At 56.1% G+C, this 13,636-nt stretch overlaps 1 protein-coding gene across 3 annotated transcripts in view; it reads left to right on the top strand.

The window, feature by feature from the left end:
* LOC116954709 (tensin-3-like) overlaps positions 1-13,636 on the top strand; it is a 106,839-nt gene that overhangs the window by 14,686 nt on the left and 78,517 nt on the right. Inside the window, exon 1 of one of the 3 annotated variants that reach the window (XM_032975415.2) lies at positions 7,999-9,296. The exons of the other annotated variants lie outside the window; for them this stretch is intronic. Within the exon in view, the coding sequence (XP_032831306.2) occupies positions 9,243-9,296 (54 nt within the window). The 5' untranslated portion in view covers positions 7,999-9,242. Of the gene's footprint in view, positions 1-7,998; positions 9,297-13,636 lie in introns of those variants that run through there. 3 annotated transcript variants of the gene reach the window in all.

The raw sequence follows: 13,636 nt of genomic DNA, 5'->3' as shown, positions 1-13,636 counted from the left end.
CCTTACTCACTAACAACTCCTTACTCACTAACAACTCCTTACTTACTAACAACTCCTTACTAACAACTCCTTACTAACAACTCCTTACTAACAACGCCTTACTTACTAACAACTCCTTACTAACAACTCCTTACTAACAACTCCTTACTCACTCACAACTCCTTACTTACTAACAACTCCTTACTTAATAACAACTCCTTACTCACTAACAACTCCTTACCAACAACTCCTTACTAACAACTCCTTACTAACAACGCCTTACTTACTAACAACTCCTACTAACAACTCCTTACTAACAACTCCTTACTCACTAACAACTCCTTACTTACTAACAACTCCTTACTTACTAACAACTCCTTACTCTCTAACAACTCCTTACTAACAACTCCTTACTAACAACTCCTTACTAACAATGCCTTGCTTACTAACAACTCCTACTAACAACTCCTTACTAACAACTCCTTACTCACTCACAACTCCTTACTTACTAACAACTCCTTACTTACTAACAACTCCTTACTTACTAACAACTCCTTACTAACAACTCCTTACTAACAACGCCTATATAATTTCTCGTTGCTGGAGGGGTTGCCCCCCCCCCCTACCTGAAAATCCTGGCTCCGCCATTGATGTCCCCGCCCCGTGCGGGTGAAGAGCAGGGGTGTCGTCACGGTCAAGGCTAGGTCAGGGTCAAGGTCAAGGTCACGGCCAAGGTCACGGTCAGGGCTAGGTGCGTCTGGGCTGTCGTGGACGTCTCAAAGGCGGCGGTCGCCGGAGTCAATTGCCCGGAATGGTTCGCGTGAGATGAGAGGGGGCGAGGGAGGGGGCGGAGTGCGCAGAGGGAGTGGGGGAGGTTGGCGGGAGCGAGATGGGAGTGGAGACGCGAGGGTAGGAGGGGTGGGGGGGGGGGGGGTGAGCTGAGAGGGGTGGGGGGGGGGGTGAGCTGAGAGGGGTGGGGGGGGTGAGCTGAGAGGGGTGGGGGGGTGAGCTGAGAGGGAGGGGTGGGGGGGTGAGCTGAGAGGGGTGGGGGGGGTGAGCTGAGAGGGAGGGGTGGGGGTGAGCTGAGAGGGGTGGGGGGGTGAGCTGAGAGGGAGGGGTGGGGTGAGCTGAGAGGGGTGGGGGGGTGAGCTGAGAGGGGTGTGGGGTGAGCTGAGAGGGAGGGGTGGGGTGAGCTGAGAGGGAGGGGTGGGGTGAGCTGAGAGGGAGGGGTGGGGGTGAGCTGAGAGGGGTAGGGGGCGAGCTTAAAAGGAGGGGTGGGGGGTGAGCTGAGAGGGAGGGGTGGGGGTTGGGCTGAGAGGGAGGGGTGGGGTTGGGCTGAGAGGGAGGGGTGGGGTGAGCTGAGAGGGAGGGGTGGGGTGAGCTGAGAGGGAGGGGTGGGGGTGAGCTGAGAGGGAGGGGTGGGGGTGAGCTGAGAGGGAGGGGTGAGCTGAGAGGGAGGGGTGGGGTGAGCTGAGAGGGAGGGGTGGGGGTGAGCTGAGAGGGAGGGGTGGGGTTGGGCTGAGAGGGAGGGGTGGGGTGAGCTGAGAGGGAGGGGTGGGGTGAGCTGAGAGGGAGGGGTGGGGGTGAGCTGAGAGGGAGGGGTGGGGGTAGAGTTAATGACGCTGATTGAATGCGACGATGTCCGGAGTTAATCGATTGCTTAATTGGACTCCGTGATTGATGCGGCACGAACTCGGCGGGTTCATCACGGAAAGTGCTGCCCCACAGCCCGAGCAGTGACATCAGCAGCAGCATAATCATGAGGTCAGCAGCATAATCATGAGGTCATCAGCAGCAGCGGCAACCGCATCAATCATCATCATCAGCAGCAGCAGCAGCAGTATCGTCACCATAATCATGAGGTCATCAGCAGCAGCAGCAACCGCATCAATCATCATCATCATCAGCAGTATCGTCACCATAATCATGAGATCAGCATCGTCAGCAGCAACCGCATCAATCATCATCATCAGCAGCAGTTCAATGCAAAACTGGGTTCTGTCTCGACGCAGATCTCCTGCTCCGTCAACTCCGTGAGCCACGACTCAGGCACCGCGTCACTCACGACCTCGTGCACCATCACCACCATCACCACCATAACCACCACCATCATCAGCACCACTACCACCACCACCAGCACCACCACCAGCACCACCACCATCACCACCATCATCACCGCCAGCACCACCAGCACCACTACCACCACCACCACCACCAGCACCACCACCATCACCACCACCAGCACCACCACCAGCACCACCACCAGCACCACTACCACCACCACCAGCACCACCATCATCACCACCATCACCACCAGCACCACCAGCACCACCATCACCACTACCACCAGCACAACCAGCACCATCACAATCACCACCATAATCACCACCACCATCCCCACCACTACCAGCACCACCACCGCCACCGCCACCACCACCATCACCACCACCGCCACCACCACCGCCACCATCACCACTACCAGCCCAACCACCATCACCACCACCGCCACCATCACCACCGCCACCATCACCACCGCCACCATCACCACCGCCACCATCACCACCGCCACCACCGCCACCATCACCAACACCACCAGCACCACCACCACCAGCACCACCACCATCACCGCCATCAAATATAAAGCTCCCCGTATAGCCTTTAACAGACTGTAGGGGCAAGTGTTGTTAGCGAGTAGCACCTATGAAGGCCGGCACGGTACACGAGGGGGTGGGTGGCCAGCACCACGCCCGACCGCCTTCACCACCAGCACCATCCCCACCATCACGCACACCATCCCCACCATCACCCACACCATCCTCACCATCACGCACGCCATCCTCACCATCACAATGCCACCGTCATTCCCATCTCACTCCTGCTGCTGCTCCTGCTGCTGCTGCTCCTGCTGCTGCTGCTGCTCCTGCTGCTGCTGCTCCTGCTGCTGCTACTGCTGCTCCTGCTGCTGCTCCTGCTGCTGCTGCTCCTGCTGCTGCTGCTGCTCCTGCTGCTGCTCCTGCTGCTGCTCCTGCTCCTGCTGCTGCTCCTGCTGCTGTTGCTGCTGCTCCATCGCTCTCGAGGCGCGTTCCCTCCTTCGGCTGCCGCTCGTCACGAGTCTCGCCCATCGGGGGGGGGGGGGGGGGGGCACCGTGACCTGACCCCCAAGCTCCACTCCGCGTTCCCTGAAGCCAAAAACGCAAACTCGACACGTCCCGTGTGTGTGTGTTTGTGGCATTAAGAGGAAATAACATATTTATAAAATAGGCGACGTTTCGGGCAACGGACCATATTGGCCATACAGGCTTCCCTCGTTCTATGCGGGTTCGGTTTGTGCGATTTCGCGAAGTGTACGCGGCTACCCTGTTTCTCACCCAGACATCGCTCTGCTACGCGGTGCCAATTCACTCCCGTGCGGCTATGCGGTCGAGCGTCGGGCAGAATTGTGTGTGCTGTGTGTACACTGCTTGTGTACTGTGCGTGTGCACTGCATGTGTGTGTGTGCTGTGTGTACTCTGCTTGTGTACTGTGCGTGTGCACTGCGTGTGTGTGTGCTATGTGTACGCTGCGTGTGTACTGTGCGTGTGCACTGCATGTGTGTGTGTGTGCTGTGTGTACTGTGTACGGTGTGTGATGTGTGCTGTATGTACGTGTGCTGTGTGTATATGTGTGCTGTGTGTATGTGCTGTGTGTGTGCTGTGTGTATGTATATGTGTGTGCTGTGTGTATGTATGTGTGTGTGCTGTGTGTGTATGTATGTGTGTGTGCTGTGTGTATGTGTGTGTATGTGTGTGTGCTGTGTGTATGTATGTGTGTATGTATGTGTGTCCTGTGTGTGTGTATGTGTGTGAGCTGTGTGTGTATGTATGTGTGTGTGCTGTGTGTGTGTGTGCTGTGTGTGTGTGCTGTGTGTATGTATGTGTGTGTGCTGTGTGTGTGTGCTGTGTGTGTGTGTGCTGTGTGTGTATGTATGTGTGCTGTGTGTATGTATGTGTGTGTGCTGTGTGTATGTATGTATGTGTGCTGTGTGTGTGTATGTATGTGTGTGTGCTGTGTGTGTGCTGTGTGTGTGTATGTATGTGTGTGTGCTGTGTGTGTGTATGTGTGTGTGCTGTGTGTGTGTATGTGTGTGTGCTGTATGTGTGTATGTATGTGTGTGCTGTGTGTGTATGTATGTGCATCTGTGTGTGCTGTGTGTATGTGGGGAGCAGTAATGTAGCGGGTTAGCGCGCTGCGCTATGAACCTGGCGACCCGGGTTCGATTTCCGCTCACGGCCAACACCAAGTGACGATTATCTGAACCGGTCCCGGCCCTCCCCTAGGTCGACTCAGCCTCAAATGAGTAGCTGGTGCGGTGTGTAAACATTGCCACTGGGGAGACAAAGGCGGTCGGGCGTGGTGCTGGTCACCCACCCCCTCGTGTACCGTTACCGGCCTTCATAGGTGCTCGCTAACAACACTTGCCCCTACAGTCTGTTAAGGCTATATGGGGGATCTTTTTGTCTTTGTGCTGTGTGATGTATGTGTGTATGTATGTGTGCTGTATGTATGTGTGTGCTGTGTGTGTGCTGTGTGGCAGTGAAAAGTCGTAAATGTCACGAATGTTAGTAAAGAGACAACGCTGCAACATCGGTGACCCCGGGAGACGACGCAGTGGGAGGGAGGGAGGGGAAGGATGGATGGAGGGAGGGAGGGGGAGTTACCCCCTCCCTCCGCCACCTCTCAATCCCTGCCCTGCACGACAGCTAAAACGGTACGCAGCGACGCGTGGAGAGAGGCGAATGTTTGGGGCTGAGACGCAGAGCGCCGGACACCCATCGCGCTCACTCAGTCATTCGACTCGCTCAGCGCGTGCCAATGGTGTGGCGACACGTTGACCTTTATCGAGCAGTGGATAGACGAGTGGATGATGATGATGACGGAACTACGCCGAGTGGCAGAGCGAGGAGCCACGTGGGTTAGAGGACACACACACACACATACACGCACGCGCGCGCGGTCTCGAGAGTCGAGAGATGATCGTCATCCCGACCAGCGGTTCTTTCACCTTTTAACTGCAGCCTTTCACCCCTTTGGTGCTCAATCGTAAAAAAACAACAACAACGACGCATGTTTAAGAAATAAAAACGTTGATTTGATTTAGCAAAGTAAGTTGTTACTGACGTGACCCTGCTTAATTTGTGTTTTCGATTATTTACCTTTTTAAAGAAAATCTCCCATGGTCTCGCACCGTCCCCCCCACCCCCCAGGTGGTGCAACATGCACTCCCCCCCCCCCAGGTGGTGCGGCGTGCACCCCCCCCAGGTGGTGCGGCGTGCACCCCCCCCCCCAGGTGGTGCGGCGTGAACCCCCCCCAGGTGGTGCGGCGTGAACCCCCCCCCCAGGTGGTGCGGCGTGAACCCCCCCCAGGTGGTGCGGCGTGAACCCCCCCCCAGGTGGTGCGGCGTGCACCCCCACGTGGTGCAACATGCACCCCCCCCCAGGTGGTGCGGCGTGCACCCCCCCCAGGTGGTGCGGCGTGCACCCCCCCCCCCAGGTGGTGCGGCGTGAACCCCCCCCAGGTGGTGCGGCGTGAACCCCCCCCAGGTGGTGCGGCGTGCACCCCCACGTGGTGCTGCGTGCACCCCCCACCCCCCCCAGGTGGTGCGGTGTGCAACCCCCCAGGTGGTGCGGCGTGCACCCCCCCTCCCCAGGTTAAGAAAAATAACCACAGTTCCAGACCTGCGAATGAGCCTTGAACGGACGCGTCACGGCTAGAGGGCGGGGGGCAGGGAGGGGGGTTGATGGGGTGGGGGGATGAGAGGGGGGGTCGATGGTCGAGACTCATCACGGAGTGGCAGCCAAGTGATGGGGAGTGGCCAAGGTGGGGCCGTGGGGTGCACAGGCGAGCAATCATCGCCCCCTGCTGGCAGACTCCGTACTCCGGGTCACTCTCGCCAATGGGAACTCCGCTATCCAGGGCCTCTTGGCAGCTCGCCCTGGTGACACCACCACGCCAACTAGGATTTGAAACTCGCTCGCTCATTCAACGTCCTCACTCAGCCACCCACCGTCACACTCTTCCATCATTTCACCCAGCCACCCACCATCTCACTCATTCATTCACTCACCCACCATCTCACCCACCCACCACCTCGCTCACCCACCACTGTTACGTTGCAATTATGGCTTTAGTTTTTGGTGATTTGGGAAACGTTTTTTTGGTTTTGGACATGTTTGTTTTGTTGTAGTACGGAGTTAGACTGATGGCCTTAATCTAAGTTTTCTTGTGGTTGTTGTTGTTTGACTTGCATCCCACTGGGATTTTTTTGTACACAGCGTGGTGTACGGTGCTTTTTTCAGGAATATTTTGCTGTTTTTATTTTCATGGATTTTCTGTTTGCACAGTTAGATAGTCACTTTAACATGTTTTTCTTTTTCGAGTCAAGAGCCGAATGGCTCACAGGGCTATACCAAAATAAATAAACTGAAAAAAGCTAAACGAAAATAAACTAAAAATACTCACCATCACACTCACCCATCATTTCACCCAGCCACCCACCATCTCACTCATTCATTCGCTCACTCACCCACCATCTCACCCACTCACCACCTCACTCGCCCACCATCATACTCACTCACTATCTCACCCACCCACTATCTCACTCACCCACTATCTCACTCACTCATTCACTCCCTCTTGCGAATGAGACTCATCCTGGTCTCTTCAGTTCTCATCAACAGCACGAACTGCATCTCAGCCTCCACTCCTATTCACTGCCATTCACTACCAACAATACCCGGGGCAGGGTGTGACTACAGCGTGTGTGTGTGTGTGTGGTGTGTGTGTGTCGTGTGTGTGTAGCATGTGTGTGTGTAGTGTGTGTCGTGTGTGGGGAGCGGTAGTGTAGCGGTCAGCGCGCTGCGCTACGAACTCGGCGACACAGTTTCGAACTCCACTCACGGCCAACACCGGTGACGATTATCTGAACCGGTCCTGGGCCTCCCCTAGGTCGACTCGGCCTCAAATGAGTACCCTGGTGCGGTGTGTCGTAAACATCGCCACTGGGGAGACAAAGGCGGCCGGGCGTGGAGCTGGCCCCCAATAGGTGCTCGCTAACAGCACCTCGCCGACCCTCCCCCCTCCGCCCTTGGTTGAGCCCAGAGAATTTGAACTTGGGGACAGAGACGGAGACGAAGAGCGATTGGGAGAGTGGAAGGGGGCAGAGAGGAGATGGATATCGGAGAGGGTAAGCAGAGAGTGCATGGAGCTGCAGGGGAAGATAGTGGAGAGTGGGAGATGGAGGGAGCGAGAGGGAAGGGAGGGAAAATGAGAGGGGGAGACACGGGGAGAGAGAGTACGAGAGGGGAGAGAGAGAGAGTACGAGAGGGGAGAGAGAGAGTACGAGAGGGGAGAGAGAGAGAGAGTACGAGAGGGGAGAGAGAGAGAGTACGAGAGGGGAGAGAGAGAGAGTACGAGAGGGGAGAGAGAGAGTACGAGAGGGGAGAGAGAGAGTACGAGAGGGGAGAGAGAGAACGAGAGGGGAGAGAGAGTACGAGAGGGGAGAGAGAGAGAGTACGAGAGGGGAGAGAGAGAGTACGAGAGGGGAGAGAGAGAGTACGAGAGGGGAAAGAGAGAGAGTACGAGAGGGGAGAGAGAGAGAGTACGAGAGGGGAGAGAGAGAGTACGAGAGAGGGGGAGAGTCGCACGGGGAGATGAGAGGGGGAGAGTCACACGGGGAGATGAGAGGGGGGGAGAGTCACACGGAGAGGGGAGGGGGGGTCACACGGGGAGATGAGAGGGGGGAGTCACACGGGGAGATGATAGTGGGGGAGAGTCACACGGGGAGAGAGCGCAGGAACTGTGGTGCGACTCGTAGTGACGTCGCCGCAATCACAAACTCAGAGGGCGGGGGAGGAGGGGAGGGGTTGGGGGAGGAGAAGGGGAGGGGTGGGGGAGGTTGTTCTGATTGTTTATAATTTTAAGGAGACAGAGAGGAGAGAGTGTCAAGGGGCTTTGGCAGTGAGTTGGGAGAGGGATAGCAGAGAGAGAGAGGAGAGAGGGAGGGAGGGAGTGAAGACGTCTTGACAGGGAGAGTTGGCAAAGGAAGAAGAGGGAGGAGCGGTGGGGAGAGTGGGGGACGGAAGAGGGAGAGCGAGGAGAGAGTGCACATGGGGGGAGAGTTCCGCACACAGCCACGCACGTTTAACGCTCTCGATCTACGTGCGTCACATGGAGTTTCTCAGAGTCCACGCTTTATCGGCCGCGGTTGTTGTGAGGATTTAACGTGGGTCGCGTCTGGCGCGCGTGTGAAAACGGAGCCGCGGTGCTAAACAGCGAGTAACCGGTTAACACAAAGACAAACACACACACCGCCAAACACACACACAAACACGCACACACAGACACACACAAACACACACACAGACACACACATAAACACACACACACAGACACACACACATACAGGCACACACACAGACATACACACAAACACATACAGACACACACACAAACACATACAGGCACACACACAGACATATACACAAACACATACAGACACACACACACATACACACACAGACAAACACACACATACACACACAGACAAACACACACACACACATATACAAAAACACAAGTACAAATAAGATAGGCGTACACACAGACATATACAGACACGCACAGGCACGCACTTGCATAGACCTCACCACACATACCAAACCACACGCACCCAAAGACAGACACACACTCTCACACACACACACGCTACACAAACAAACGCACACTCGCATACCACACTACTCCCACGCACACTCACGCGCACAATACACTTACACACACACAAGCTGACATTCACACCCAACGCTACCTCACACACACAACGACAACAAACACCCACACACATAAAGACAACACGCACACCCACGCCACACACATTCACATACACACACACACTGTTACACGTTCGCACTCTCTCACACACATACAACACACTAACCACACACAACTGAGACTCGCACGACACACACCCTAACACACACACACTCCTACGCGCACACACTCTCACACATTAACAGTCTTACGCGCGCGACATCGCCGAGTTCCCCGTGAAGTTTCGGGGGTGCGAGTTTGACTCCGGGATGGGCCGGGGGGTGGTGGGGTTGGGAGGAGGAACCCGCTGTGCCCCCTTCGCCGCGACCCCCTCGACCAGACCCTTGTAAGGGGGTCCTCCCGCGGGCTGGGACTGGTGACCCCTCGGGATCCCCTCGGGATCCCCTCCGCCGCGATGCCTTCAGCGGCATCGACTCGCAGCGTCAAGTCGCGCGGCGGTCCCTGCGGGGTAAGGGCGCCTCCACGTGTCTCTGTGCGTGCCTCCACGTGTCTGTGTGCGTGCCTCCACGTGTCTCTGTGTGTGCCTCCACGTGTCTCTGTGTGTGCCTCCACGTGTCTCTGTGTGTGCCTCCACGTGTCTGTGTGCGTGCCTCCACGTGTCTCTGTGTGTGCCTCCCGTGTCTCTGTGTGTGCCTCCCGTGTCTCTGTGTGTACCTCCCGTGTCTCTGTGTGTACCTCCACGTGTCTGTGTGTGCGCCTCCACGTGTCTCTGTGTGCGCCTCCACGTGTCTCTGTGCGTGCCTCCACGTGTCTCTGTGCGTGCCTCCACGTGTCTCTGTGCGCGTGCCTCCACGTGTCTGTGTGCGCCTCCACGTGTCTCTGTGTGCGCCTCCACGTGTCTCTGTGTGTGCCTCCACGTGTCTGTGTGCGTGCCTCCTGTGTCTCTGTGCCACCACGTGTCTCTGTGTGTGCCTCCACGTGTCTGTGTGCGTGCCTCCACGTGTCTCTGTGTGCGCCTCCACGTGTCTCTGTGTGTACCTCCACGTGTCTGTGTGTGCGCCTCCACGTGTCTCTGTGTGCGCCTCCACGTGTCTCTGTGTGCGCCTCCACGTGTCTCTGTGTGCGCCTCCACGTGTCTCTGTGTGTGCGCCTCCACGTGTCTCTGTGTGCGCGTCCACGTGTCTGTGTGTGCGCCTCCACGTGTCTCTCTGTGTGCGCCTCCACGTGTCTCTGTGTGCGCCTCCACGTGTCTCTGTGTGCGCCTCCACGTGTCTCTGTGTGCGCCTCCACGTGTCTCTCTGTGTGCGCCTCCACGTGTCTCTGTGTGCGCCTCCACGTGTCTCTGTGTGCGCCTCCACGTGTCTCTGTGTGCGCCTCCACGTGTTTCTGTGCCTCCACGTGTCTCTGTGCCTCCACGTGTCTCTGTGTGCGCCTCCACGTGTCTCTGCGTGTGCCTCCACGTGTCTCTGCGTATGTCTCCACGTGTCTCTGCGTGTGCCTCCACGTGTCTCTGTGCGCCTCCACGTGTCTCTGTGCGTCTCCACGTGTCTCTGTGTGCCTCCACGTGTCTCTGCATGTGCCTCCACGTGTCTCTGCGTGTGCCTCCACGTGTCTTTGTGCACGCCTCCACGTGTCTGTGTGTGCCTCCCGTGTCTGTGTGTGCCTCCACGTGTCTGTGTGTGCCTCCACATGTCTGTGTGTGCCTCCCGTGTCTGTGTGTGCCTCCACGTGTCTGTGTGTGCCTCCACGTGTCTGTGTGTGCCTCCCGTGCCTGTGTGTGCCTCCCCGTGTCTGTGTGTGCCTCCCGTGTCTGTGTGTGCCTCCACGTGTCTGTGTGTGCCTCCCATGTCTGTGTGTGCCTCCACGTGTCTCTGTGTGCCTCCCGTGTCTGTGTGTGCCTCCACGTGTCTGTGTGTGCCTCCACGTGTCTGTGTGTGCCTCCCGTGTCTGTGTGTGCCTCCACGTGTCTGTGTGTGCCTCCCGTGTCTGTGTGTGCCTCCACGTGTCTGTGTGTGCCTCCCGTGTCTGTGTGTGCCTCCACGTGTCTCTGTGTGCCTCCCGTGTCTGTGTGCCTACACGTGTCTCTGTGTGCCTCCACGTGTCTGTGTGCCTACACGTGTCTCTTTGCCTCCCGTGTCTCCCTGTTTCTCCCCATGTCTCCATGTATCTCCCCATGTCTCCCCGTATTTCCATGTCTCCCCGTGTCTCCGTGTGTCTCCATGTGTCTCCCCGTGTCTTCCCCCGTCTCTCCGTGTGTCTACATGTGTCTCCCCGTCTCGCCATGTTTCTCGCCGTGTCTCGCCGTCTCTTCCCCGTGTCTCCCCGTGTCTCCATGTGTCTCCCCATGCCTCTCTGTGTGCCCTGTCTCCCCGTATCTCCATGTATCACACACCTGTGCCACACCCCCCCCCCCCCCACCGTGTCACTCACACTCGTGTCACACAATGAACAGCACTTGCACCAGCAGCCTGCGGAGGCTACACAGAGAACCTTTGCCATTGTATTTGTATTGCGCGGATGTTGTCACAGTCACGAGTTCACGGTCAACTGAGTGTCAGCTCCCTCAGTGACCGTGTGCGGGGGAGGGTTGAGGGGGTGGTGGTGGTGGGAGGCAACCCCAACCTCCACCCTCCGCCTCTTTCACTCCGCGTGTCACTACACCACCACCACCACGTGTCATCCCAACCGCGTGCCATCATCACAACACCCACGTACCACCACCCCCCACGTGTCATCACACCAACTACGCCCGCACAATCACGTGCCATCATAACAACCACGTGTCATCACAACAACCACGTGTCATCACAACAACCATGCCAGCACAATCACAACCACGTGTCATCACAATCACGTGTCCTCACAACAACCATGTCAGCACAATCACAACCACGTGTCATCATAACTACCACGTGTCATAACAACCACGTGTCATCGCAACCACGTGTCTTCGCAACACGAACCACGTGTCATAACAACCATGTCAACACGAACCACGCGTGATCACAACAACCACGTGTCATCACAACCATATCAACACAAACACGAACCACGTGTCATCGCAACCACGTGTCATCGCAACAAGAACCACGTGTCATAACAACCATGTCAACACAAACACGAACCACGTGTCATCACAACAACCACGTGTCATCACAACCATGTCAACACAAACACGAACCACGTGTCATCGCAACCACGTGTCATCGCAACACGAACCACGTGTCATAACAACCATGTCAACACGAACCACGTGTGATCACAACAACCACGTGTCATCGCAACATTAACCACGTGTCATCACAACCATATCAACACAAACACGAACCACGTGTCATCGCAACCACGTGTCATCGCAACACGAACCACGTGTCATAACAACCATGTCAACACAAACACGAACCACGTGTCATCACAACAACCACGTGTCATCACAACCATGTCAACACAAACACGAACCACGTGTCATCGCAACCACGTGTCATCGCAATACGAAACACGTGTCATCACAACCATGTCAACACAAACACGAACCACGTGTCATCACAACAACCACGTGTCATCACAACCATGTCAACACAAACACAACCACGTGTCATCGCAACACGAACCACCTGTCATCACAACCATGTCAACACGAACCACGTGTCATCACAACCATGTCAACACAAACACGAACCACGTGTCATCACAACAACCACGTGTCATCACAACCATGTCAACACAAACACGAACCACGTGTCATCACAACAACCACGTGTCATCGCAACACGAACCACCTGTCATCACAACCATGTCAACACGAACCACGTGTCATCACAACCATGTCAACACAAATACGAACCACGTGTTATCACAACACGAACCACGTGTCATCGCAACACGAACCACGTGTCATCACAACAACCACGTGTCTGCACCTTGGCAATCCCGCACGACCACAACCGCTAATCTCGACTCCACCCTCGCTCCCAAACCCACAGAGGGGGACGGTGGAAGGGAGGGGGAGTCATGGGGACGTGGGTGTGTGGGTGTGGTTGTGTGTGTGTCTGTGTGTGTCTGTGTGTGGTTGTGTGTGTCTGTGTGTGGTTGTGTGTGTGTCTGTGTGTGATTGTGTGTGTGTCTGTGTGTCTGTGTGTGGTTGTGTGTGTCTGTGTGTGGTTGTGTGTGTGTCTGTGTGTGGTTGTGTGTGTGTCTGTATGTGGTTGTGTGTGTGTCTGTATGTGGTTGTGTGTGTGTCTGTGTGTGGTTGTGTGTGTGTCTGTGTGTGGTTGTGTGTGTGTGTCTGTGTGGTTGTGTGTGGTTGTGTAAGTGTGTGTGTGTGGTTGTGTACGTGTGTGTGTGTGGTTGTGTAAGTGTGTGTGTGGTTGTGTAAGTGTGTGTGTGTGTGGTTGTGTGTGTGTGTGTGGTTGTGTAAGTGTGTGTGTGTGGTTGTGTGTGTGTGTGGTTGTGTAAGTGTGTGTGTGGTTGTGTAAGTGTGTGTGTGTGGTTGTGTAAGTGTGTGTGTGTGGTTGTGTAAGTGTGTCGGTGTGTGTGTGTAGTTGTGTAGGTGTATGTGGTTGTGTAGGTGTGTGGTTGTGTAGATGTGTGTGTGTGGTTGTGTAGATGTGTGTGTATGCGTGTGGTATGGGCGGTATGTGATGGAGCGGAGGGGCGGGTTTAATCGGCGTGGATGTTGGGACACGCGTGGCGCCGACACCTGATCCCTGATCCCAGATTCGTGGTTGGAAACTTCTGAATGAAACGCATTCTTCCGAGTCAACAGCTCGCACACATACACACACACACCCATACACACCCACAACCACCCATACACACACCCCCATACACACCCACACCCACCCATAC

Source organism: Petromyzon marinus, chromosome 56 (assembly GCF_048934315.1).
Source record: "Petromyzon marinus isolate PM22_M1 ecotype Great Lakes invasive population chromosome 56, UKy_Petmar_22M1.pri1.0, whole genome shotgun sequence".
NCBI lineage: Eukaryota > Metazoa > Chordata > Hyperoartia > Petromyzontiformes > Petromyzontidae > Petromyzon > Petromyzon marinus.
Note: the sequence above shows the minus strand (reverse complement) of the source record. Positions and strands in the feature narration are given on the sequence as shown.